Consider the following 26,265-nt stretch of genomic DNA (forward strand, 5'->3'; position numbering starts at 1 on the left):
AAAAATTAAAGGATAAGTTCACCTTTTTGGACAAAAATAATAAATGCACCTTTTTTGCAGGTAAAAAAAAAAAAATGTGGATTTATTATTTTTGTCCAAAGGAGCCTGAAAAGCATTGCACCAGAGATCAGTCGATAACTGATGCCATGTAGGTCTCCTGCATACCTGTCAGAATATCTGCTTGCTGTATGGGATGTGCGCTCCCAGCACACGTCTGGTACTCATAGAAAGGTCCTGATCTCTTTCGATCAGGACCTTTCCCGATCATGTGACGGCGAATCACGGTGGTCACGTGACCATAAAACCTCGCCCTGCCTCCCGGCTTCTGAAACCCTTCAAGGGCCGGGAGGTGCTGGCGCCAAGGGGTTAAATACTACTACAGTACACACTTAGCGGCGCTGTGTTCCTTTTACCGCAGAGTTCGCTTCATCACAGCTTGCCCTCAGTGCCTACTTGACTATACCTGCCCATTGAACTTCGTACCATGCTCCTGTCATTTTCCTTTTTTTTGGAGGAGTGGGAATACCTAGGCAGGCTGCATTTGCATGTACACTACCCTAGGTCACACCCACATGTGAATCTGAGCCTCCATGATTGAAAGAATTGAAATCCAATGAATGACAGGGGTAGGCCGGGAAGAGTCAGACTAGGGAGGGGGGGGCTCTATCTGACTTGCTCCAGCTTCTCTTGCACACTGTGGGGGTAAACATTTTCAGTACAGGACAGAGGTCTTTGGTTTTGTGAAATTTGTGCTTCATCATTCACTTCTGTATATGGAGTCAATACAAGGAGCACAGGGCACTTGCTCAGCAGTAGTCTTTGCAAAGAAATTGTATGCTCTTTTGAATTAATAAAAAAAAAAGCTCAAAAGAATTTAAAAAAAAATTCAAATTTAATTGTTCTAGCTAACTATAGCAGTTCAGGCTCAAACCTTCTTATAACATAACAATCGGCTTTACTCACGTTCCTTTACTCTTACCTAGAGGTACAACTCTAACCTCACATTCTCCTTCTACAGTACTTGTATACTGTATAAAAAAGCTAAATTAAAACAATCTGATCTGTATAAAAACAATACCCCGGTGTAATAAACACCTTTCACTCACATATACACCTAGAAAAAGGTTTACAAAAATAGAATAAATTAAATAGAAATCTTCTCTTAAATTGCCCATACACAGTAAAAACAGTAGGCCAACCATCCCTCCTTGGGCAGCCAGCAATTCCGTCCAGTACTGGAAAGAAAAGGCAAAAAAGGTCTAAGAAACCCAACTTCAAGTACTGTATAGACACATGTATACAGCGTGAGGTGCAAAGTCCTATATAAAGGTCAGTATTATTCTCACTTTTTATGTCCATTTTCCAGGGTCTTCTCTTCTATTAATTCAAAAACCTTCACACAGGGGGACCCAAAATTAGTCCAATTCAGCACTTATTGCTGATCTTTCCGCAGATTTAGTAGGAAATGTGAGACATTCTCATAGACTACAAAAGTGATACAGCACGCGGGAGTGACTCGAATCACATTGGGGACCATGCCTTTATAGAAGCCTTGAATGCCTTCTCTCCTTTGGGAAAGAATTAAAAAAAGAAAGATGTCAGTCATTGCATTAACACCTAACATTTTCCAGCTACACAACCAAGCGTAAACAATCAGTAAAACCAAAACCTTTTAAAGGGAACATGTCAGTCCTCAGTCAAACAAGGCGGCCAGCTAGAACTTTAATTGCAGGGCACCGCTCTTGCATTTTAGAGCAGATGAAAACTTTACGGTCAAACTGACTGTTGGTTCACACTGAATCCAATTTTAAAGCCGCATGTCAGTAAGACTTCAGGTGTGACTTGGCTGATATCTGTGCCACTTCATGCAGATGTCTATGCAACTCACACCTGAATTCGCAAAATAGTGCTGGAACCTGTTGTTTCAAATCGGTGCGGCGCCACTAAGTCGAAGTTGCTCGGATTTGAGCGACAAATTGAGGACAATTATGTGCAACTCGTCATGTGATTTGAAACTGTCAAATCGCATGACAAGTCCCACCCATGTGAATCAGGGCTGAGCTTCAATATAAAATCAGCTAAATATATCACAGGTGTGAAAAGTTCAATGCTGGGCAACTAAAAATGACCCCTTACAACAGGGCTGTGCATGTATTGCAAGGGTTAACGATCGTTTGGTCTGGGGGGGGGGAAGGATTTACTTACCTCATACTCACTTTTCCATGCAGCTATAACCCAGATCTTCTGCAATCTAGGGTCCTTATATTCATATAACCACACCAAGATCCCTACTCTGGATGTGATGATGCCATGCGACAATCCACCACTAGATTGTGGGGGAATGCCGCCTGCCGGGAAGCGGAGGATTAGGCAAGTAAGACTTTTTCTTCTCTACCGTGAACTAAAAAAAACTATTTAAAGTGTTACTAAACCCCGGACCGTGCATTCACTATATCTGATCTCCCACAGTACACAGAACATGGAAATGCAATTATTTTAATAAATGTAAACTGCTAAATACCTTTTCTCATCAGCAGTTAGAGCAGTCTTGTGACTTCTATCAGTGTCCAGGAGAGCACTAGCTAGCGCTTGTAGGAGGAGTTTTCTTTCTGCACTAGGAGGATGCAAATCCCCTGACCTCTGTCTGGACAGTGCTGATTGGCCCTGTGCTGATCACATGCACTCTCCCAAGAAAAACAAAACCTCTCTAGCAATACACACCAAACTGAGCATGTGCATGCCTATGGTTCAGTCTGGAGAATAGAGGTGGTCGCTTGAAAAAGGGGAGGAACAGAGAAGAAAGGATCAAACTGCATTTTTACACAATGCAGAGGATTAACCCCTCAGGTTCCACAGTGAGTATAACAAGCATGCTTTACTGCAGATACAGACTGATTTTACTGTTGTGGGTTTAGTAACACTTTAAGTAGCTGTAAACCTTAGTAATTGTAAAACCAATTTTAGGCGGAGAAGTTACCGGCTGTCATCACTGTGTGCTTGCTTTAAAAAAAGAACAAATCAAATTTCTTTTTCCAGCTGCTATGTGCAGGTCATGTAATCGCTATAGCTTTTACAGCAATACATGGACCTGCCAATGTGCATATCCAGTGTGGCGATGCATGTACGTCATTACAGGAAATTATGTTGCTGCTGAGCTTCTGCGTTTACATGGCAATGGAACACAAACAGACCCGACGGCAAATTTCATGTCCCCTTTTCCTAAGTCAGGAGGGACGGGCATGGCTGTGCACCGACTCCAGAAGATACAGGTGCGCTGTGCTCTTGCACAGCGCACCTGTAACTTCAGCGGGATGACAGAAGACGTAAACTGACCACAGCCGAAATGGACTAACTGCCACGCTACGGTGGTCAGTTTACTTGTAGGAGGAGCAGCACAGGCACGATCAATAAATGGTAAAGTAGAACATAGGCAAGATGAAATAAAAGTAACAGCCCCACTGCAGAGGATACTTTTTAGATGTGTGGAGTTGGGCTTTAATTGGCCACACACATATCAAATGTAACAGATTCCTCAATCCATGCTACCCAGATGGACCAATCTCCTGCTGCGGCTATTATATTATATTTTGAAGCCAGCTCTTCTAGCTGTTAAGATAACTGAACAATGCCTGCACCTAAGATTTTCTTTATAAAGCAGCCCCAGTCTAAAGCCTGTCCTCTGGCAGTGTGCTGTACAAATCATCATTTGCTATCTGTCTGGAAGCACACCCCTAGCTATGTCTGCTTGAAATTTTTCCAAGTATAATCAATGGGACCGTGTCCAGTAAATAATCTATGGATGGATGTGAAATTGTTTTAACCTTGATTGACATGACACAATAGACAGACAAGACAGTCAGGCCCACCCATCCCCCAACTCTTGGGGTAGGCTCATGTAGGTCTCTATTTCTATTACAATTGATGGGTATAATTGATCAAAGTGGGAATATTTTTTCTATAGCAATAGCAGACAGCAAAGGTCTATACATCTATATTACCATAAAAAATGTTTAATAAAAAATAAAGTAGGTGTTGTACTCACAAACGACAATATAGTCAAGGCACATCATAAAGAACAGCTGGGTCAACACCGCGCTGAGTAACAGTCCGCAATAGGGTGTGTAGACATCCAATAGGCTGACACGTTTTGAGGACTTGCCTCTTCCTCAGAGCCAATGAGGCTCTGACTTTATTGTCGTTTGTGAGTACAACACCTACTTTATTTTTTGTTAAACATTTTTTATGGTAATGCACTAGGCCTGTGCGCCTTCTCTTTGTTCTTTCCTCATTCAGTATATTTAGATTCCCCCGGTCTATTTGAGGGCAGAAAGGTGTGCATGTTCCAGGGCATTCTTAATGTGGTTGTAGCCTGCATCGAGTCCATCCCCAAGTGCATGAGCATTTGTGTTTGCTGGTTCTATACATCTATATACTTTACTGTTCTTAACATTTTTTCTTACCTCCATGTCCTTCTAATTACGTCTGTGACCCCAGAATAACGGTTATGCTGATCTTGAAGACGCGCTCGAACAACTTGGTAGGGGTAAGTAGCTAACACTGCAAAAATCTTCGACAAGGCCGCCATTGTGATGTACTCCATAGTATTCTGAAAGAACAAGCAGTGTATATGAGCTTCTGTAGAAATGGCTCTGGACCATTGAAGAGATTTGGCTATATGCGTATGCATTGCAATTAACTTTACACACAAGAGTGACCAACAAAAGTCAACACAAGTACAACCTGCCTTGGCTTCCCACTCTGCGATAGAGCTTACTCATGTCAACACAGATCTCCTGAGGTCTGCTGAACCACCATAATAATCACAATGAAAACATTAAAGTGGAAAAAGGGGACGTTCCGCTTTAAAAATTGGTCCCCCGCTCCCCATTAAGGATTGGCACCTTTGGGGAGTGGTGAGGGGGAGGGGGGGGGTACCCGAATTTGACAGGTACCCGCTCCCACTTCCGCTGCGATCGCCTAGGAGATCAGAAACGGAAGTTGTGCTCCTACCCTCCCTCCCTGAAGTCCTGTGGGACATGTGACAGGTCCCAGAAGATGACGGGGCCATTCAGGAAGCGCAATGCTACTCGCGCATGCGCAGTGGGCACCCGGCTGTGAAGCCGCAAGCTGTCACAGCTGGGTGCCCACAATGAAGATGCCGGCACCTGGAATACAGGATGGCCAGTGAAACGGGCTACGGCAGGGGCAACACGGGATCGTGGGACAGGTGAGTGGCTGTTTTTTTATAAGTCAGCAGCTACAGTTTTTTCTAGAGTCACATAAGGCCACATTTAAAGTATAGCAGTCTGGAGTTGTGACAAAATCAGACCGTTTTGGTCCCAAATTACTGCCTTCATTTTGATTTACCCGATATTTGTAACCCCAAGTGGTGTATATTGGGTATTCTTGAAGATTTAGCTATTAGCACCACACAGAAACAACTCTTAAAATATATATTAAACAATTTATACTAACCTAGGTAGATGCAGCAATCGATCTGATGTTGATTCTGTCCCCTACTGGGTCTTCACTGAGAACTGAGTGATCAAAGACAGTAGATTGCTCAGTTCTCAGGTCCACTCTAAGCACAGAGTGGTGACTGCCCCTCTAGCACTCACTGGAGCACCAGGCTGTAGATGGGGTGGAAGCAGCTGGCTCAGGCTCGCAGAAGCATTCAGAGAGACTGAGCCAGCTGTCAGTCAGGCATCTAGGTGGATCCAGACATTACTGACAGGCTCTGTGACATCAGTCAACTACGGACTTTAGCCCCCTGTTGGCTGAATATGGGTCACAGGAATGCAGAACTAAGTGCACTCCAGTGATCCACAGGAGAAGTATGGACAGACTTCTATTTTAAGGATTCTTCTGTACTACACCAGGAAACAGTGGTGCTCCAGTGGATACACACAGACCCTATCAATATTAGCGCCGGATAAAAATGAAATCAAACAAATATTGCCTATCTAAATTAATGTACAAAACCAGGGGCTGCCTGTTAAAATTTGACAAGATTTGGGTCGAGTGGCTAAATATTAATATTTACGTAAACTAGTGACCTTGAACTTCAGTATTCAGATATGCCTGCCTCTATCCATTGCTACTTTGTAGCAATAAATAAATAGTGATAATAAAAGCACAATATATTTTATAAAAATATTTTATTGTGTAAGTTTCACGACAGTATGTGACATAACATTGTGTATATGTAACATTTAATGTCAAATTAAATTGGTAAATTGTCTATCCTACACATCTGAGTTACTATTCCAACATTCATCTTATTTAAATCTTACAGTTTATTTACTTAGAATGGATGTTGTAATGACACCCATTGTATTATGATCATTACTTTACTTTAACCACTTGCCCTCCTGAGGATTTACCCCCCCTTCCTGACCAGGCCATTTTTTGCATTACAGCGCTACGTTATTTGAACTGACAACGCGGTCATGCAATGCTGCACCCAAATGAAACTTATGTCCTTTTTCCCCCCCACGAATAGAACTTTATTTCGGTGGTATTTGATCACCTGTGTGTTTTCAAATTTTTACACTATAAACAATAAAAGGCCAACAATTTTGAAGGAAAAAAAAAAAAAAAACTAAATTTTTGACTTTTTGCTATTAAACGTGTCCAGTAAAAAAATGTAAAAACCACAAATTTCATCATAAATTTAGGCCAAAATGTATTCTGCGACATGTCTTTGCTAATAAAAATCCCAATAAAAGTGTAAATTGGTTTACGTGAAAGTTATAGCGTCTACAAATGGCGGTATATATACTGGAATGTTTTTTGCTAGCAATGGTGGCGCTCAGCGACTTATAGCGGGGGGGAACTGACTTGGTGTCATTGACATCCCCAGTGACACCAATACTGATCAGTGCTAATAAAAAGCACTGACACTGTACTAATGTCACTGAGCAGGAGGGGGGGGGGGGTTAACATCTGGGGTGATCAAAGGGTTAACTGTGTTTTACTATGGGGACTATGTGTGTGTTTCACTGTAAGCACACTGCTTTGTATGCCTCTGCTATGCAGAGCCACACAAAGCAGTGTGTGGGAGCGGACATGGGAGAGATCTGTATTGTTTACATACAGGTCTCTCCCTCATCGGAAATCCTTGGAGATCGATGGGTGCCAGCAGGAAATCACTGGCCCGGACCCGGTGATTGACAGTCAAAGCCACAAATTACACTGTGGGTAGGGCGCGCCCTTCAACCGGAACTGCTAAAACGCGCGCACGCACGCACGCACGCACGCACGCGCGCACGCACGCACGCACGCACACACACACACACACACGTGATTTTGCACACTTGTGCTGCCCTGTAGCACGAAAGCGGTTAATTAAACCAAGTATTTAAAAAAAAAAAAAAAGTATAGCAGTACTAAAATCAATACGGGGGCTGCCATTGTTTGACACCATCTGAAAATATCATGGCCTCAAGTATTTCAGTGTCACAGAGTTATTATAATGTAATGAATACTGTATATTATCACTTATCTAGTCTTGGCCTTTTGTTAAATGGAAATACAAAGCAATACTTATCAAGCTTACCAATTTTGTATCACTGGGGCGATTAAGGTGCTTATTATATTCCAGTTTCAGTTCTTCATATGCCATAAATTGAAGGGCGCCATGTGACGTTCCAAAAAGGCCAGGCACAAACCCCTGCAGACAGGTCAGTGACAGAAGCCATTAATAATGCACACAAGAACATCTATATGGGAAATAATTCACCACAAAATATAAAGTAACCCCCAGCAGTGTCAGCAGTACGTAAATAGAACTTGTTCCATAAAACACGGTTTGCTATCAGGCTATATTATGTACTTGGAAAGTTTTTCCTTCATCAATCATAGGGAGAACATAATAATACCATCTACAGGGCATAAAGAGATTAACTCTTCTTTATATGGAAGTAATATATTAATTTCAGTTCAAAGTGATTGTAACAGGTGCATTTTTATATTTTTTAAAAGTAATAAACATGTCATACTTACCTGCTCTATGCAATGGCACTGCACAGAGAAGCCCTTGTCCTGCTCTTTTTGGGTCCCCTACCAGCACTCCTTGTTCCACCATTCCCCCCCCCCCCGCCAAGTGTCCCCATAGCAATCTGCTTGCTATGGGGGTACTCGTGCATGCTCGCTCCTGAGCTGGCTCTGTGTGTCTATAAAGCCACACACAGCACAGCTCAGTCCTGTCCCCCACTTCCTCCTCTCTCTCTATAATTGACAGCAGCAGCAGCCAATGGCAGAGAAAAGTTTCTAATTTTTTATTCTTCCACATGTGTATGACTGTTAGAGGCCAGGGGACCAATAAAATGTAAGTTTATTTCCCCATAACCCCCCCCCCCAAAAAAAAGTGATAATCTCATGAGACCTTTAACTGTACATCCACATTGGTCAGTTTGGTGGCCAAGACTAAGATCATCTTACAAGTTGGCTATGAAATATTGAAACAGAACTAACCTAACATTAAATAAATTGTGAACAGGCAACTTCTTTACGGCACAAAAGATATGCTATGTCTTGTCTGCAATAAGACACACTTACCTGTATGGTTGCAGTCTTCAAATGAATGTGCAGCTCAGTATCCATTGCTGGCACACTCCAGCAATGCTGAAACTACTGAATCAGAGGTGCATGTGCGACATCACATCATTCCCCACTGGCCAATCAAAAAGCCAAAAACTAGGACCTGGGAGAAGAATGCCAACAGCCAGCGAGGGATGGGACCACTGCATTTCTAGAAAGTGGATCCGAGTATTTTGTAGAGTTTGGTTCCACTTTAGAGGATGAGAAATTTGGGAACACACTAAGGAACAGTGATCTGAAAAGGGCTGAAGGCTGAAGAATAATAACAATGTATCCTTTGACACTGGTCCAGCCATCTCTTCATCTATATTTCCCATACTACTCCATTGTGTAAAATGATGCACATTAAATAAACTACCTTGTAAAGTCCAGGGATTCCTTCTTGCCTGTATATTTTGGCCAGGGCTTGGAACATGCCTCTGTACTGGCGTTTGGATGGGTCAGCTCCAGCATCATACTGAAGGACAAGGCGAGTCTTGGTAACCCATATTGGGTTTGTAAAACACAGAGTTAGGGCACCTAAACAAAGAAATAAACAGTATTACCCATACAGGATATGAGCAAAGGCCTACCATATCTTTACTACACTGCCATCTTACTCTGTAGCACACAGTGCATTAGGCAGGTCTAATAATTCATATAATGTGACTTGACTTCAGTAAGACAGTTATCCTAGAATGACTGACTGGCGATAGGAATTTGTGGCAACTGTGTTAAAAAAAAACAAACAAAAAACAAAAAAACCCCAAACAAACCAAAAACAGAAAAACTCTATTAAACCCATCAATGTAACAGTTTCACTTTATTTTCAGTGGTGCCTGTCCTAATCAATAGGGCTCAGCACAGTGAATCTTAGGAAAAGGTTCCTTCAATGACTCCAGTGAAATTTCAGCCCCATAGACTACTATGTTATCTCACATATGACACATCAGCATTAGCTATGCTGTTCATGATAACCTGCACATTTGCTTGTGTTCTCAACGGCACTGTTAAACCTTCAAATGGTGTCATAACTGATTATATTTGCAGCACCATAGCAGCTGTAGATCAAGCAGAGGCTAAGATGGCAGCCTTCCTGGCTGTAAAGGGTAGGAGGGTTTAGTGCCTCTTTAACTAAAGAAGGAGAGGATGTTCTTTTTGTAACATCATCTTTATCATATTAAGAATCAAAAAAGATTATATTTTTGGTCAGGTAAACATGAAATATTAAATATCAATACGTTATATTCTCATGCTCAGCCAGCAGCTGGAGCTCCATACAAAGTTTCAAGCAGAGTAAGGCTAAAGGCAAACATCTACCACTGTGCTCTTTAAAAAAAAAACTAAAAAACACATATAATGCTTGGTAAATACCATGCTATGGGTGCACCCTGTATTAAAACTTTATTTGTAAAATCAAAGTGGAACTTAACCACTTGCCCTCCTGAGGATTTACCCCCCTTCCTGATCAGGCCATATTTTGTGTAATGGGGCTGCGTTACTTTAACTGACAATTGCATGGTCATGCAACGCAGCACCCAAATTAAATTTACGTCCTTTTTTCCCACAAATAGAGCTTTCCTTGGGTGCAATTTGATCGCCTGTGCGGTTTTTATTTTTTGCGCTATAAAAAAAAAAAAAAAAAAAGAGAATTTTGAGAAAAAAAAAAACAAACTGTATTTTTTACTTGTTCCTATTAAACATGTCCAGTAAGAAAAATTAAAAATATCAAATTTAGTCATAAATTTAGGCCAAAATGTATTCTGCTACATGTCGTTGCTGAAAAAAAAAAAATCCCAATACATGTCAATTGGTTTATTTTAAAGTTGTAGTGTCTATAAATAGCGGTATAAATACTGGAATTTTTTTTTTTTTAATTATTTTTACTAGTAATGGTGGCGATCAGCGACTTATAGCGGGACTACAGCAGGCATTATGACACTGAGGGGAACTGACTTGGTGTCACTGAAATCCCCAGTGACACCAATACACAGATCAGTGATAATAAAAAGCACTGACACTGTACTAATGGCACTGGGCAGGAAGGGGTTAACATGTGGGGCGATCAAGGGGTTAACTGTGTGCCGTTTTACACTGTGTCCTGTGTTTGTGCTTCACTGTAAGCACACTGCTATGCATGGCTGTGGTACGCACAGCCATGCAAAGTAGTGTACAGGAGTTGACAGGGGATAGAACTGCTTTGTTTAAAAACAGTTCTACCCCCTCCATTGGAGATGCTTGGCAATCACCTGTCGCCAGCGAGTAATCACCGGCCTGGACCCAGTGATTGACAGCTGAGACCGCAAATGGCGTCGCGGGTAGGACGTGCACACACGTGACTCGTGCACACTCCCTACCCGGAAGAGCAAAATCACATATTTATACGTCATTTTGCGCACCTGTGCCGCCCTGTAGCAGTACGTCTGCTATAGGGTGGATGGGAAGCGGTTAAAGCACAAGGTCACCTTTGGGAACATGTTATATGTTCCACCCATTTTTAGGATGGATCATGTAACACCGAAGCTGCGCCCACCACACCCCCTCCCTCTGATAGATAGTACACTTTAGATAGATAGTAGCTTTCAATGAACTCCTGCAGTGCTATGGAGTGCCCGGCAAGCAGATACACTGTTAGGTCTGCAGGAGACCTACGTGGAATCAGCGATCTACTGATCACTGGCACAATGATTTCCAGGCTCCTTTGGACAAAAATAATAAATGCACATTTTTTTTACCTCAAAAAAATGTGCATTTATTATTTTTGTCCAAAAGGTGAAATTATCCTTTAAACAATCAGCATTGACTATTTATATTCCTTATGCTGCTCCTTATTAATAAATAAATACGAAAGTGTATCATATTTACTTGTTTTACACTCATTTGTACATTCATTTGGTTACTTCCTGGTTTCCAGGCCTAGGCAAATGATGTCATACATCCCAGGAGTCTTCAGGAGAGGAGGCCGGGTTTTCTCAGCTAAGCATACAATCCTGTCTGCATGACTTAGCAGAGGATGGATGAACTTCAGAAAATAAAATGCTACATGAATCATCTGCCCTTACTCAAGATGGCCACGGCCAAAAATACTAGGGGGTTTCAAAGTGATTTTTCTGCAAAATAAAATCATGGACACAGAAATGGATAGGGACTTTGCTTTGAATATTAAAAATGAATTTTTGGTTTGTGGTGCTCAGATGCAACGTAGTTCCACTTGAAGATTTTTATGCATTCTGCATATTTCTATCAAGTTTCTTTGACAGCACTATTTTAACAAACAGAAAGGAATACCTTTCATACATAATTCTGTCAGAGCCCAATCCTACAAATTTCATCAGTGCCAACAGCTACTTACCTGCTCCAGCTGCTGACAGGAGGTGCTCGGTAGCAGTCAAGTCTTCGGCTCTCCCCTCCTTTTTGTATGCTTTGATTGCACCATAGCTGCAAGACAAATCAATAATGCATTAATCAGAGTACAGTAAGAAGATCTTCCTGCTGCAATCACTCCAAACCAGGGACTGACCTGAATGGGTCTGAGTAATATGTCAGCACTATAGAAATACTGGGAGTATATGAACGTTAAAGCTAGATCTATTTGAGATATTCCCCTACTTCCTATCCTGACACTCATCAAATAAACATGGAGTACTAGGACATCTAGCCAACAGGGCCACAGACAGCGGTAACAACTTTCAGCCTTCCTTAGCCACTTGCAGACCACCCACAATGTACTGCGGATAGGCATCCCACATAGGCAAAGCGACGTACCCGTATGTCGCTACCTGACTCCAGGTTTAGGGAACATGCATCTACACAGTGGAAGCCTGTCAGCAAGTCCCGGCCAATGATTCCCAGAAGGGACCTACTGATCGGCTGTGTATAATCACAGCCCACAGCTCTGTGTTGACAATCAACACAGAGATCTGTACAGAGGGAACGATCGCTCTGTTTCTCATCCTTGCAACTTTGATCTACAATGGGTGTCAGCATTAACTTACAGACATCGTAAATGAGGTGCGATTGCCTGCACTGGGTCTCATAGTACAGTAGTACCATGCGATCCGGTTGCTCTGTGTTTTTGAAGTAGTGCATACACTACTATTGCTGCAGTCTGGCACAATTTCAGTCAAATAACTGGGCTGAAATCGCACTGCACCCGGATCGCATGTGAATGGCAAGGTACACACCGTGGGTTCCTGTAAGTTTAATGGTTTGAGCCGGCCTACGGGTTTAGGATACCTTTGGAGTAAAGCTCTCTTTTTAGAAGGTATAGGTCAGTGTAAAACAGGGGAGTCACAGAGTCAACAAAAAAGTAAACTGGACCCCCTCCTTGCTGGGCTTCGCTACAAATGACAAGGGTTACCCATCGATCTATCCATTCAGTCGTATCCGACCCTTGGCGATTGCATTGACCGTCACTCGTAAGCGACTCTTTCCATGAATTCTCTTAGCAATTATTTTACAGGGTATGTTGCCAGGTCTTTCCCCTACCATGCAGGAAATCCCGCATGGCCAGGGATGAAACTAGGACAATTTAGACAGGAGCCAATAAACCTACCAGCATATCTTTGGAGTGTGGGGGAAACCAGAGTACCCGGAGGAAACCCACGCAAACACAGGGAGAACATGCAAACTCCATGCAGGAGGCTCCATGGTTGGGAATCGAACCCATGACCCAATTACGGCAAGGCAGAAGTGCTAACCACTAAGCCACTGTGCAGCACAAGGGTTACAGACTACTGGAAAATCTACCTACAGAAGGTGGTATGTTATAATATAATTCTAATACTGCACTGAATCAATAAATACTCACATGAAAAAGTAAAGGCCCCAAGAGGCCCCGGCTCCCCACATATTAGGGGTCACCCCCTGATAGAGGCCGCGTACACCTTCCTGTTTCCACACAGTGGACATGCAGTGCAGTATGCCGTTGTATTTGGGTCGGAGCTCCAATCCATCGCTGACTGGAAAAGACATAAAAACAAAAGAAACGCAAACTTTAGTATAATAAACTCACACAACACAAAAGTCTTGAAATTTATAAAGACTGGTACAGGCAGATTTAGCAAAAGTGCACAATTTAAAAGCGGCGCAGCGTGCACCAAATTCATGTACCTGTCTAGAACGTGTACTTGAACTGGGCACACGCTGCGCCGATTCTAGAATGCACGCGAGATGCTTTTGCAAAATCTGTCTGCACCAGGGTTTCTGTACACCAAGACAATTGGTTTTAATTCGCTCAACTTTCATTAGAACCAAACTGTTGTCATTTTACTTTGAATTTGGCACATTCATTGCACTACAAAGTAAGAGTGGTGGATTTGGGAACTACATGGATCTGGTACACGGGTAGCTGCCGGAACAGAAAGTGTCGCAGATGCTTCATGAATTTGGCGCAATACATTAACAAGAAGAATTAAAGCCAGAAAATTGGGACAGCAGCTTTTCTGAATTCCCCCAATATGTCTTCTGTGAAACCTGTGTATACAGTTGTGCTCAAATCAAAATATATATATATCAGCGCTAAAAGATAAAACTGAGAGTGCAAATATATAGCAGCTGAACACTACACCCCGGTACCAGGCAATATAAAAGTATACATATAAAGTGCAGCGCTTAACAAAAAGCAATTGGTGAGACAAAATTATAATAATAAATCATTAAAAGGAAATGTCCATCTAGAGTTGTCAAAAATAAAGGAAAGTCCCCAAATGCCACGATGAACAGGAAAATCCAAGGATAGTTGATGTGTCACCAACCACTCACATAAAAGGCTTACCAGTGATATGACTCCCGTTAAGAGTGGTCAATCAAGCTTTGCTGTATGATAACCTAAAAAACTGGAAAGCCAGACACTCCTCTGGATCCCCAAGGGAGAAACGCCAAAGATCCTCCAAGCAGGGTGGATTTGATTTAAATCAAACTGATTTAAATCACTAGTCAGTAAGGCTTTATTTAAATCCTAGTTTTCTACATAAAGACTAATTCTTGCTGGTATAACTTTAATATGCAAGTAGATGAAGATTTTTAGAATAACAACTTTTCATATTAGTTTTTTTATCCCCAGTTTAATAGGTTAATCATTCATATTTGGACAACTTTTCTGTTGTATTTAGGAAGGAGAAAAATAATAATTACCTTAATAACAATTTAAATAGTTTATTCAACTGAAACAATACCATTCCAGCATATGTTATTTGCTTAAACAAACATCCATGTTTGTTAACTAATTTGGCTAAACAAAATATATATATTTTAAGAAACGTAGACTGTCAGCCCCTTCCTCCTCACACTCAGTTTCACTTTCTTCTTGTGCAGATCTATTCCACTCCAATCAGAAAAATATTGTTTCTATTCTATTCACTGAACTTCTTGAAACTTCGCACTGAAGGGGTTGATTCTGTATTCATAGGTTTGTAGAAGTTAGGATTAAGGTCTTTTTCTTAACTCTGTTCATGTTATAACATTTTTGCTGTGAAGAAGAGGCATGTGATCTCCGCTGAGTCAAATTCAGTTTTGAGAACTGCAAAAGTAAACCGAGCATCTGTGATAATAACTTGTAGGCAGAGAAACTGCCCAATAATCTTACAAAAACCTCTGGAAGAGCATGACATTGTGAATGGATTCATGGAATTTATTTACCAAAAAAATTAAACATATACAGCCTTATTCTACATAATTAAAAAACTAATCTTTATTTCATGATGGAATAACCTTTGGATGGTAATATATTTTCCTCAAAAAGCATTTTATTCAAAAAAAATCCGATTTAAATTTAAAAAAATCCGATTTAAATAAAAAAAAAAATCAGATTTTTAAAAAAAAATCATTGATTTTTATCCACCCTGCCTCCAAGCAATGATCTTAAATAGGGTAGCTAAACCACTCTGGATGGGAACCAAATAGGTATTAGAAGACATGCAAGAGAAGAATGCTCCACATAGTGTAAAACCAATAGAACAATGTTTATTTGAAAAATGGTAACACTCACATGAATGTGGAAATAAATAAGCAAGTAAAAGCAAAAAATCTATTCTTCCAACATCCAAAATGGCTGCCGGCCGGTCGTGCATTCGTGGTAGCGTGTGCATGGCTCCACCCTACATGTTTCGTCATACGTGACGTCAGCAGGGGCATGTGCCCAAATGTTTGCATACCTTGGAGAATTGGTAATATACAGAATGTACCATTTTTAAAGAAAACATGAGTGAGCAGGCAAAACACATTTCTTTTACTTATGGGATTCATATAGAACTGTAGGTCATAACAGAATGGCACAATCATAAAACAAAACATGGCAACAAGTAAACAAATGAAATTACCCCTGTCCAAAAGTCTGCATCCCCTAAGTTTTTAGTACTGCGTATTGCCCCCTTTAGCATCAATGACAGCATGCAGTCTTCTGTAGTAGTCTAGGAGGTCCCGAATTCTTGCAGGTGGTAGAGCTGCCCATTCATCTTGCAAAATGTCTCCAGGTTATACAAAGTCTTTGGTCATTTTGCATCAACCGCATATTTGAGATCTCCCCAGAGTGGCTTGATGATATTAAGGTCAGGAGACTGTGATGGCCACTCCAGAACCTTGAGCTTTTTCTGCTGTAACCACTGAGGGTCAACTTGGCCTCGTGCTTAGGGTCACTGTCATGCTGCAAAGTCCAAGGAGTGTCCCATGCGCAGCTTTCAATCAGAAGAATGCAAATTGTCTGCCAGTAGTTTCTGATAACATGCTGAATTGATCTTGCCATCTATTTTCACAAGATTCCTTATGCCTTTACGGCTCAAACTCCCACAAATCATCAGTAAGCCACCACCATGCTTCACAGTTAGGATGGTATTCTTGTCGCTATAGACCTTGGCAACCCCTCTCCAAACATAGCACTTATGGTTGTGACCATAAAGCTCTATTTTGGTATTGCCACTTCAGATTGCAGTGTGCCAGAAGCTGTGAGGCGTGTCAAGGTGTTGTTGCATATATTGTAACAGGGCTTTTTTATGGCATTGGCACAGTAAAGGCTTCTTTCTGGCCACTCCACCATGCAGCTCATTTTTGTTCAAGTATCTTTGTACTTTGCTGTTTGAAACCACACTCTCTTTTTCAAGAGCATCCCATATTTCTCCTGAGGTTATCTGTGGGTTTTACTTTTTACCTCAAACAATGCTTCTGGCAGTTGTGGCTGCAATCTTTCTTGGCCAGTATACATGGGGTGCTGGCACTGCTCCAAGCTGCAACATAGAGATGTCAACTCACCGGCATAAAAGGGGGAGCAGTGTCCTCAAATAGGTCCAGTCTTCAGAATCCTGCATGAGTGTGGACGCCGCTCCAACCACTCATGGAATCCTAGAGTAAGATGGCCTCAGCCAAAACTCCAGCCACGCCCTCTGATGAGTTTTGCCCCGCCCACTGGGGGGGAGGGCTTGATCTTAGGTAATGAAAAAGTGCTGTCTTTAGCGTGAAACTTGTTTACCTTCCAGTCCACCACTGTATTGGTTTTATCTTGGTTCAATAAAGTGGATTGTTTGGAGTACAGCTGATCGGACGTCCTTTGTTCTCATCTATGCAGCACACGAACTGGGCTAGTACCTATAGGAGTTGTGCTTGGAGATTGGGACTCTCTCTACCTTGAGCAGCGGGAAAATTATAGGGGCTTGATCTTACTCTAGGATTCCACGAGCAGTCGAGTAGCGTCCACACTCATGCTGCAATCTTTCTTGGTCTACTGGACCTTAGCTTGGTATCAAGAGATCCCCAAATTTTCCACTTCTTTATAAGTGATTGAAAAGTGCTGACTGGCATATTCAAGGCTTTGGATATCTTTTATAACCTTTTCCATCTTTATAAAGTTTCATTACCTTGTTAAGCAGGTCTTTTGACAGTGCTTTTCTGTTCCCTATGGCTCAGTATCTAGCCTGTTCAGTGCTCCCACGAGAGCTAATTTATACAGACACTAATTGCAATTTAAAAAGCCACAGATGTGGGAAATAAACCTTTAATTGCCATTTGAACCAGTGAGTGTCACCTAGGGTGTCTGTTTCAAGGCCAAACAGTTTTTGATCATATAAATGCACCCAAGTCCTTCTTAACCTGCTTTAAAGGAAGAATCAAGGGAAAGAGATTAATCTTCACATACGGAAAGGCTTTTTCACTGTAAGAGCTGTGGAAATGTGGAATAGAATCCCTTAAGAGTTGATTCTGGCTAGTTCAGTAGATTATTTTTTTTTAAAAAAAGGCCTGGATTCTTTTCTAAATGCACAAACTATAACTGGATATTAATTTTTAAGGCTAGTTCACACCAGATGCGCTTCAGTGCATTATTATTCTGCATTAAAAATGCATGGACAGCGTTTACCATGGAATCCAATGGCCCTAGTTCACATCAGTGCAGTCAACAACAGTAGAACATGTTGCATTTTTTTCTGTAAGGAACTGGGCAAAAATAATCAATAATGCACTAGAATACACGTCCTCAATTAAGAAAAAGAAAAAAAAAAAAAAAAAAAGGGGGGGGGGCCTGCAGCAGAATGCAGAAACTGTGGGATAACACCAATTGCCTCCGGGGGGATCAGGAAGACTTTTTGTCCCCTGCAGGAGTAAAATTGATCAGGCTTTGCTGGGGGTTTTTTTTTGTCTTCCACAGGAATGACTGTGGGTATAGGATTGTGTATATGGAGGTGTTCAATTTGTGTGTTTTTTAAATTGGTTGAACTAGATGGACTAGTGCTTTTTAACCACTTTACAACCACGCTATAACCGAATGACAGCTACAGCGCAGTTGTCCAGTTCTAGAAGGGCGTCATATGACATCCTTCCAGAACGCGAACCCAGCGGCGCACACTCGGCGCTGTCAGTGATTGCTGTGTCCTACAGACACAGCTGATCACATGACTAGGTCAAAGGCCTATCTCAGTGGCCATTTACCACGTGATGAGCTGTGTCCAGATCACAACGTAAATACAGTTGCCAGTTATCAGCTACACTTTTCCTTATGCTGTCCCAGCGTGAGGAAAGTACTGCCGATCACCGGCAAATGTCACAGAGGACATCTGCACTGAGTACCCTGATCATCAGTGCTGCCCAGCAGTGCCATCCATCAGTGTCCACCAGTGCCGCCCAACAGTTGCGTCCATTAGTGCTGTCAGTCAGTGCCCATCTTTGCTGCATATCAGTGCAGCATCATCAGTGCCTCCTCAATGCCCATCAGTGCCGCCTATCAGTGCCGCCTCACCAATGCTGCCTCATCAACGCACATCAGTGAAGCGGAAAAATTACCTGTTTGCAAAATTTTATAAAAGAAACAAAAAACTCTTTTTTCAAAATGTTTTGCTGTTTTTTTGTTTATAGTGCAATAAATGAAAAACCCAGTGGCGATTAAATACCACCAAAAGAAAGCGCTATGTGTGCGGAAAAAATAATAAAAATAACATATGGGTACCAATGTTTCATGACCACGCAAGATGTAAACAACATAGGGGGCTGTTGCAGACACAGGAGGTGTAATGCCTATGAAATGTGTTGGCCTTGGACCCTTTGTTTCTTGGGTAATTTTTACAATAAAGTATTGTTGCCCAGATGCCAGGAGCAGGAGAAGTGACTGATGTCATTTCTCTAGGCTAAAGGAACAGAGTCACCATCAAATCACAAGACAGACTGCTTAAAGCAGATAAAAACTTGTTTGTGGGATTATCCGTGTTTATGACATCTAGAAATGTTACATTAGACTGCTTCAATTAGATAAGAACTTGTTTGTGCAATTAAAGATGTTTATTGTTTCAGAAGTTAGAAATCTTTAAGTTTAGAGTAGATAACAAGCTGATATGAAGCAAAAGTGTGATATTCTTAGATAACGTATTTTGTTCAATATAGTGGCCTGGTGTGACTCTCTTATCCTCAGGGAACCTTTCAGCTAGCTCCTCCTAGAGTGGGTGTGGCGCCCGCCCACTTTGGGAAAGCTGCCAGAAAAAGGGTTCAAAGGTGGGGAGCTTTCCTATGCAGTTGAGGAAACTCTGACACTGGGACTCTTGCCAAGGCTATATGGGCTCATTGATTGGTTGCATTTATGGCGTTTTCCCCGTGACCCCCTGTGCATTATGGTTCCAATGGGGTCTGTTCCTTCCCGTCTTCCCATAGCTTTGGTAATGTATTAATTCTATGCTGTGACGCTGTCAAAAGATGTATCTATTTCATGCTGTAATGTTATTATGCAGATTGTGATGACTAAGATATATCCTTCTGTGTGTCATGTGATTAAAAAGTTTTTGACAGTGCAAGAAAATTGCAGTTTGGTTCTGTTATTTCTTGGAGTACTGAGTGAATGCTATGATGTGCCAGGGCAGGTATTCATTTGGTAGAGGGTCTTTCAAATGCTTAGAATAATTAACGGTGTAAATGCTAGTCAAACGTACCTGTGTATATGTGTATATGACTTACTTTTAATTATTGCATCCAGCATTGCATTACAGGAGGTAAGTCAGCATTGTAGGGGTTCATCTTAGGAAAGGAGGGGGGACTGGGGCCTAGTTCATATATTTATGCCAAGTATTGTGCTACATGTCTTTGTTAAAAAAAAACATCCCAATAAGTATATAGTTGTGCTCAAAAGTTTGCATACCCTGGCAGAAATTGCAAAATTTTGGCATTGATATTGAAAATATGACTGATCATGCCAAAAAATACTCTTTTATTGAAGGATGATGATCCATTTATTATCAAATAGTTGTTTTTTAAATCATAACAGAAATCACCCAAATGGCCATGATCAAAAGTTTACATACCCTGGAAAGTTTGGCCTTGGTACAGACACACAAGGTGACACACGGGTTAAAATGCCAATTAGAGGTTAATGTCCCACATCTGTGGCTTTTTAAATTGCAATTAGTGTCAGTGTATAAATAGTCAATGAGTTTATTAGCTCTTACGTGGAAGCACTGACTAGGCTAGATACTGGGACATGGGGATCAGAAAAGAACTGTCAAAAGTCCTGCACAACAAGGTAATGGAACTTTATAAAGATGGAAAAGGACATAAAAAGATGTCCAAAGCCTTGAATATGCCAGTCATCACTTCCACTAAGAAGTAGAAAATTCAGGGACCTCTTGATACCAAGGTAAGTATAGGCAGACCAAAAAAGATTGCATACAACTGCCAGAAGAATTGTTCGGGATACAAAGAAAAACCTATAGGTAACCACAAGAAAAATACAGGCTGCTCTGGAAATAAAACAGTGGTTAGGCATGTCAAGGTGTTGTCAGGCATATTGTAACCAGGCTTTTTTGTGGCATTGGTGCAGTAAAAGCTTCTTTCTGGCACCTCGACCAAACCGCTCATTTTTGTTCAAGTATCACCGTATTGTACTCTTTAAAAACAACCACACCATCTTTTTCCAGAGCAGCCTGTATTTCTTTTGAGGTTGCCTGTGGGTTTTTCTTTGAATCCCGGACAATTCTTCTGTCAGTTATGGCTGCAATCTTTCTTGGTCTACCTGACCTTGGCTTGGTATTAAGAGATCCCCGAACGCTCCACTTCTTAATACGTGATTTAACAGTACTGATTGGCATATTCAAGGCCTTGGACATCTTTTGAGCACAACTGTATATTGACTGGTTTGTGTGAAAGTTATAGCATCTAAAAACTATGTTATAAATACTGGAATTTTTTTTTTTTAATACTAGTAATGGCAGTGATCAGCGACTTATAGCAGGACTGTGATAGTGCGGCAGGCAATCTGGCACTAAGCGACATTGACATCAATAGTGACACTAATACAGTGATCAGTGCTACTAATATACACTGTCACTGTACTAATGCCACAGGCTGGGAAGGATTTAACATCTAGGGGTGATCAAGGGGTTAACTGTGTGCTTAATGTGTAATGTGTGCTGCTTTTAGATGCAAGAGTTTTTTTCTTGCAGTCACATGTCTGTTCTGTGTACAGTGTGTGCTGTGTGTTATTAGTATACACAGGGCTCTGTACTGCCATTCACAAAGCCAAACAGCAGGTCCGGGCCATAAATCATTGACCAGGACCTGCTAACTAACTTGTGCTGTAGGGAATGAGCGGTCAGCAACTGGTTAATGATTTATCTCTTCTTTTTTCGGCGGTATTTACCCCACAATCGATATTTTACTTTAAGGAATTGACCCTTATCTCATGCAATATTTCTGAAAATGGGGTCATGTGACCTTCATATCACGTGTGAAATCCTTTCGTGAATTGACCCCAAAGTGAATACCTGTTTCTGTGAATTCAGAGGAGTCTTGTCCAACGTAGCTTCCTTATGATCCTGCATGGACTGTGGGGACGGCCAGCTGTCACTGCTCACTGATTACATGACGCAGGAACGCTCAGGGTAATGTTTAATCATGCCCAGGATATGCAGGCTTTGCAGTCGAAGTATTCAGATCACAGACGGCTCACCGCTACTAAACCTGGGTGGTCTCACTGTATATACAGCAATCCATAGTGTCCCATCATTGTACAGGTATATGTGGGGTCACTTAGGCTGTACGGTCCACAGCAAGCCATCTAAATTCCCCTTCTATTCTTCTATTGCAATATCCATAAACATCATCTACACCCCATAAAGGTGTAAAAACTGAGTATTACCTCTCGCAGCTGTATGTAGGAAATTATGTAGAATGATGTGACAGCTACCACTCACAGGACAAGCTATAAAGGTATTTCTATGGGGGGGTCAGCAGTCCTGCGATACATAATACCCATTGCGTAAAGGTGACCATACACTATACAATCAGATTGTACAATCTCCTTAACCGCCTCCCGCCCACCATATAAGGAAATGTTGGGCGCAAGGCTGTTCTCTTGTTCATACGACGTCCTCCCACACTAACCATGCGTGCGCACCCCCGGGGGCACACAGCACGGTAATTGGTTACTGCAGCCTCATTAGCACACATCAGTGAAAGAGAAAAATCACTTTACAAAATTTTATAAGAGGAACTTAGAAAAAATCTTGTTTTTGGTTTATTTAGCAAAAAATAAAAAACCCATAGGTGATTAAATGCCACCAAAATAAAGCTCTATCTGTCACAAAAAAATTATAAATATGTCATATGGGTACAGTGTTGCATAACCGCGCAATTGTCATTCAAAGTGTGACAGCGCTGAAAGCTGAAAATTGGCCTGGGCAGGAAGGGGGTATAAGTGCCCTGTAGGCAAGGGGTTAAAGACTGGCTATGCAGTATGCAATCTGATTCTCCTGTAACCCGTACCCACCCAGCCCCAGTGACCCAATAATGTTGGGGGGTTGATCAGCTTGATCACGTGGCCTCTGCTATTGGCTGTCACAGTGGTCACATGATCAATCAAAATTAATGCTGTCGGCTCCCCATCGTTACTAGAAACTGGAAGTGGACTTTGACAGCTCGGTCACTCTCCCAGGTGCACTCAGGGAACACGTTCTCAGCACAGAAGCACCTTCCTCCAGGGGCGCATAGATGGGGTGTGGGGGGCGGTAAAGCCCACCCTCTTTGCTGATAGACATATGCATTACATGGGAGGCAACAAGTTAAAGTAGAACTTTAGGCAAAACTTTTTTGTTTTCCATTTTGAATAAAGCAAGGGAAGGTCATCAGTGCCCTGATTATCAGTGCCTCATCATCAATGCCCATCAGTGCCTCATCATCAATGCCCAACGACACAGCCCAGCAGTGCCCACCAGCGCAGCCCAGCAGTGCCCACCAGCGCCTGATCATCAATGCACATAAGTTTCCATCAGTTCAGCTTATCAGTGTCCATCAGTGCAGCCTCATCAGTGCTAATCAGTGAAATGCAGAAAGTTACTGATTTGCAAAAACTTTTTAACAGAAAATGAACAAAAAGTGTTTTTTTTTCAAAATGTTCAGTGTTTTTTTCATTTGTTAATAAAAAAATTATAAAAACCCAGTGGTGATTAAATACCAGCAAAAAAACACTGTCTAAAAAAAAAAAAAAAAGGCTAAAAATGTCATATAGGTACAGTGTTGCATGACCGTGCAATTGTTAAAGCGCGACAGGGGGGGATGAAGATCGTCTTTAGCCCTGGTTCACACTAATGCAGTGTGGGAAACTCAGTGAATCCTGTGCGTTTCCCGCACTGCAATCACACGGCGTCCATATGATCCGGTACGCCCTGAAACAAATCACAAAATGAACTGCGATCACCAGAATTCGCATCGCATGGTGCAGGACCTTTTTTTTTTCCCTGCACCCGATTCGCATCCCATGGATGTTCACACCATGCGATGCGAATTCTAGTAATCGCACTGCGTTTTGCAATCTGTTTCGGGGTGTTGTTAATTTAACATTGACACCAGCACCAGATCGCATGGACGCCGTTTTTGAGGAGGATATAAGATTGGAGCCATACAAAATTTATGGCTCAAATCGCCCCACGCAGACATTGCATGTGATATGCACAGGAATGCGGTACGGTTCCTAGACCAATCACATGCGATGTGCCGCCCCGCATTAGTGTGCACCAGGGCTTAAAGTGGTTGTAAACCTCAGACGTGAAATATGAACAAAGCATATCCCTCTATAGTGTGCGTTTGTCTCTATTAGGAACACTAAGTGTAATTTCTGTCTGCTTCGTTCCTCTGCTATCATAATGAATCACTTCTGACAAGTTTTCCTGACACCAAGAGAAAAAAGGTGACAGTGGAGGGATCTCCTGCAGATTGACAGCCTCAGATCTGTTCCTGTGAGGAGGGGGCGTGTCCCTTCTCTCCAATCAACTCTCCTGAGTTCTACAGAGTGTAACTTCAGCTCTCAGCCCTTTTTTTCTGACAGCTCAGACATGCTTTATAAATTCTGCACATTGAACAGATGAAGAAGACTACAGATAAACAGGTACAACGTATGTAGGAGGATTTGTTTCATCTCTGTGTATCACCTGAGGCCAGTCACTTCACTGGGCATATGAGAGGGTTTAAAACGATTTTAAGGCTCCATGCACAAGTTTTTTTTTAAGCTTAAAAAAAAAAAAAAAAAAAAAAAATTCGCTGGTAACAGCATTTTTTAGTAGCATTTTTACAATACAAGTAGGGAAAAACAAAAGCTACAAAAAAAGGTGTTAGTTGCTTATAGCATTTTTTTTCTGCTGGAAAAAACGCTCCAAAAAAACTCAACAGAAACAATTTTTTTTCTGCTCCTAAAAGCTGAAGCTTGAAAAAAAACACTACTAACCTAAACCAGTGTGTACGGACACATAGGAGGACACGACTTAGCTTCGAGGAGCAAAAAAAAAAAAAAAATGCTGTCAACAAAAATGCTAGTGTTCATGGAGCCTTAGTCTAGGTTCACACCTAAGCATTTTCCGCAGTGTTTTGCAGAAATGCAGCAAAGTCCATTTAACATGAGTTCCTATGGGACTCATGGAAAGGGTCAGGGACTTTTTTTAAATGCAAAATGTTGCGTTTTTGGTTCTATAGACTTCAATGGAGACGCTGCAGAAAAGCATGTAGTGCTGCGTTTTAATCTGCCTAGGAACAAGAAGAAAAAAGCAAAATGCATCAAAAAGCACAAGTGCAAAAACGCAAAATGTACCACAAGAATCACTGCAGAAACGGAACAAACACAACCTGCATAGGTGTGAACCTACCCATACACCTCGGTCACACCGATCCCGACTTTGAAATAGTGCGACTTACAATGAAGTCACGTGATATCAAAGTCGGATATCATGCCGTGAGGTACGATTTGTAAGATATCTGACACAGAAGTCTATGCCAATCGCACTAAAAGTAGTACATGTACCACCTTAGAAGTCGATGCAGATCCAACCAAGCCAGAACCGCACCGAAATGACCGCTGTAATTGCAGACAACAGGGTGCGACTTGACATGCGATTTGCTGGGGGTCTTAGAGTATTCTTCTACTGAAAATGTGAATTTCCTAAACCGTTTCGGTCTTTTCATGCGACATAAAAAACTGAAACATCCTCCATTTTATTCTCCGGGGTCTCGGATTTCAGAAACGATCTAATGTTTGGGGGGTTTGCATCATTTTCAGGTCTAAGATGATTTTTTTTAAAGTGTGCAAAAATGCGAACCCGGCTCTGACAGCAAGAGAGTGTCATCTAGCCGGCACCATTCGGTCGATGGGAAATATAAATGCAATTGTATGGTGGATGGTCCGCCTTAGGCTGGCCATAGATTATTCAATTTTCTTTCAAAAATTGCATTAGATTTACCAAAACCCATATAATATGAGGTCAAACCTAAACAACACTGTCAATTGTATCCAATTAATTAGGCTCTTGCACTACATAGTTGAAGGTAAATCTAAAGGAAATTGTATAGTGTATGGCCAGATCGGTGCTGGGATGATCTGTCGGGGACCCAGTTCTGGACGGCGCTCGTTACCTGCGAATCGGATCTTCACCAGGTCCAGCGGGTGCAGCACCAGGGTGGAGATGACTCCTCCGCTCAGGCCGGCCGCCAGGTTTTCGTACTTGACATGTCGGAAGAAGCGGGTGATCTCAGAGCTTGCAGTGCGGACGGACTGTGTCTCGGGGACGATCGGGGCGGCCATGTGTACGCCGATCACACTAGCAGTCCGCTACTCACGTTGCATCAGTCCCCTGTGACCTCCAACCTGAGACCCGCCCACTTTGCCCTCCCTGCTAGTCGCTTCATACCTTGCCCTTCCTAAACATGGCGGCTGAAGACACTGTCTTCTTACGTCACCCTTAG

At 41.9% G+C, this 26,265-nt stretch overlaps 1 protein-coding gene across 1 annotated transcript; it reads right to left on the reverse strand.

The window, feature by feature from the left end:
• Positions 1-873: 873 nt before the first annotated feature.
• On the reverse strand, positions 874-26,223 carry SLC25A32 (solute carrier family 25 member 32). The gene is made up of 7 exons (XM_089658294.1): positions 25,936-26,223; positions 13,391-13,541; positions 11,933-12,018; positions 8,960-9,120; positions 7,559-7,672; positions 4,461-4,606; positions 874-1,568 (listed from the first exon to the last, which is right to left on the reverse strand). Exons 1-7 carry the CDS (start codon positions 26,102-26,104, stop codon positions 1,433-1,435), a joined length of 963 nt encoding a protein of 320 aa, XP_089514420.1. The 5' UTR covers positions 26,105-26,223; the 3' UTR covers positions 874-1,432.
• Between the last annotated feature and the right edge of the window lie 42 nt (positions 26,224-26,265).

The sequence above is a fragment of the Staurois parvus genome, unplaced genomic scaffold (assembly GCF_062004578.1).
Source record: "Staurois parvus isolate SC_StPar_1 unplaced genomic scaffold, SC_StPar_1.0 ptg001062l, whole genome shotgun sequence".
In the NCBI taxonomy this organism is placed as follows: Eukaryota; Metazoa; Chordata; class Amphibia; order Anura; family Ranidae; genus Staurois; species Staurois parvus.

Bases quoted from the DNA above. Each gene is read 5' to 3' on its own strand.
- SLC25A32 (XM_089658294.1), bottom strand. From the start codon at position 26,104: ATGGCCGCCCCGATCGTCCCCGAGACACAGTCCGTCCGCACTGCAAGC. The intron at 13,542-25,935 runs GTAACGAGCGCC...TGTCTTTTCCAG, and splicing joins GGTGAAGATCCGATTCGCAG to TCAGCGATGGATTGGAGCTC. The intron at 7,673-8,959 runs GTAGTTTATTTA...ACCTGTCTGCAG, and splicing joins GAATCCCTGGACTTTACAAG to GGGTTTGTGCCTGGCCTTTT.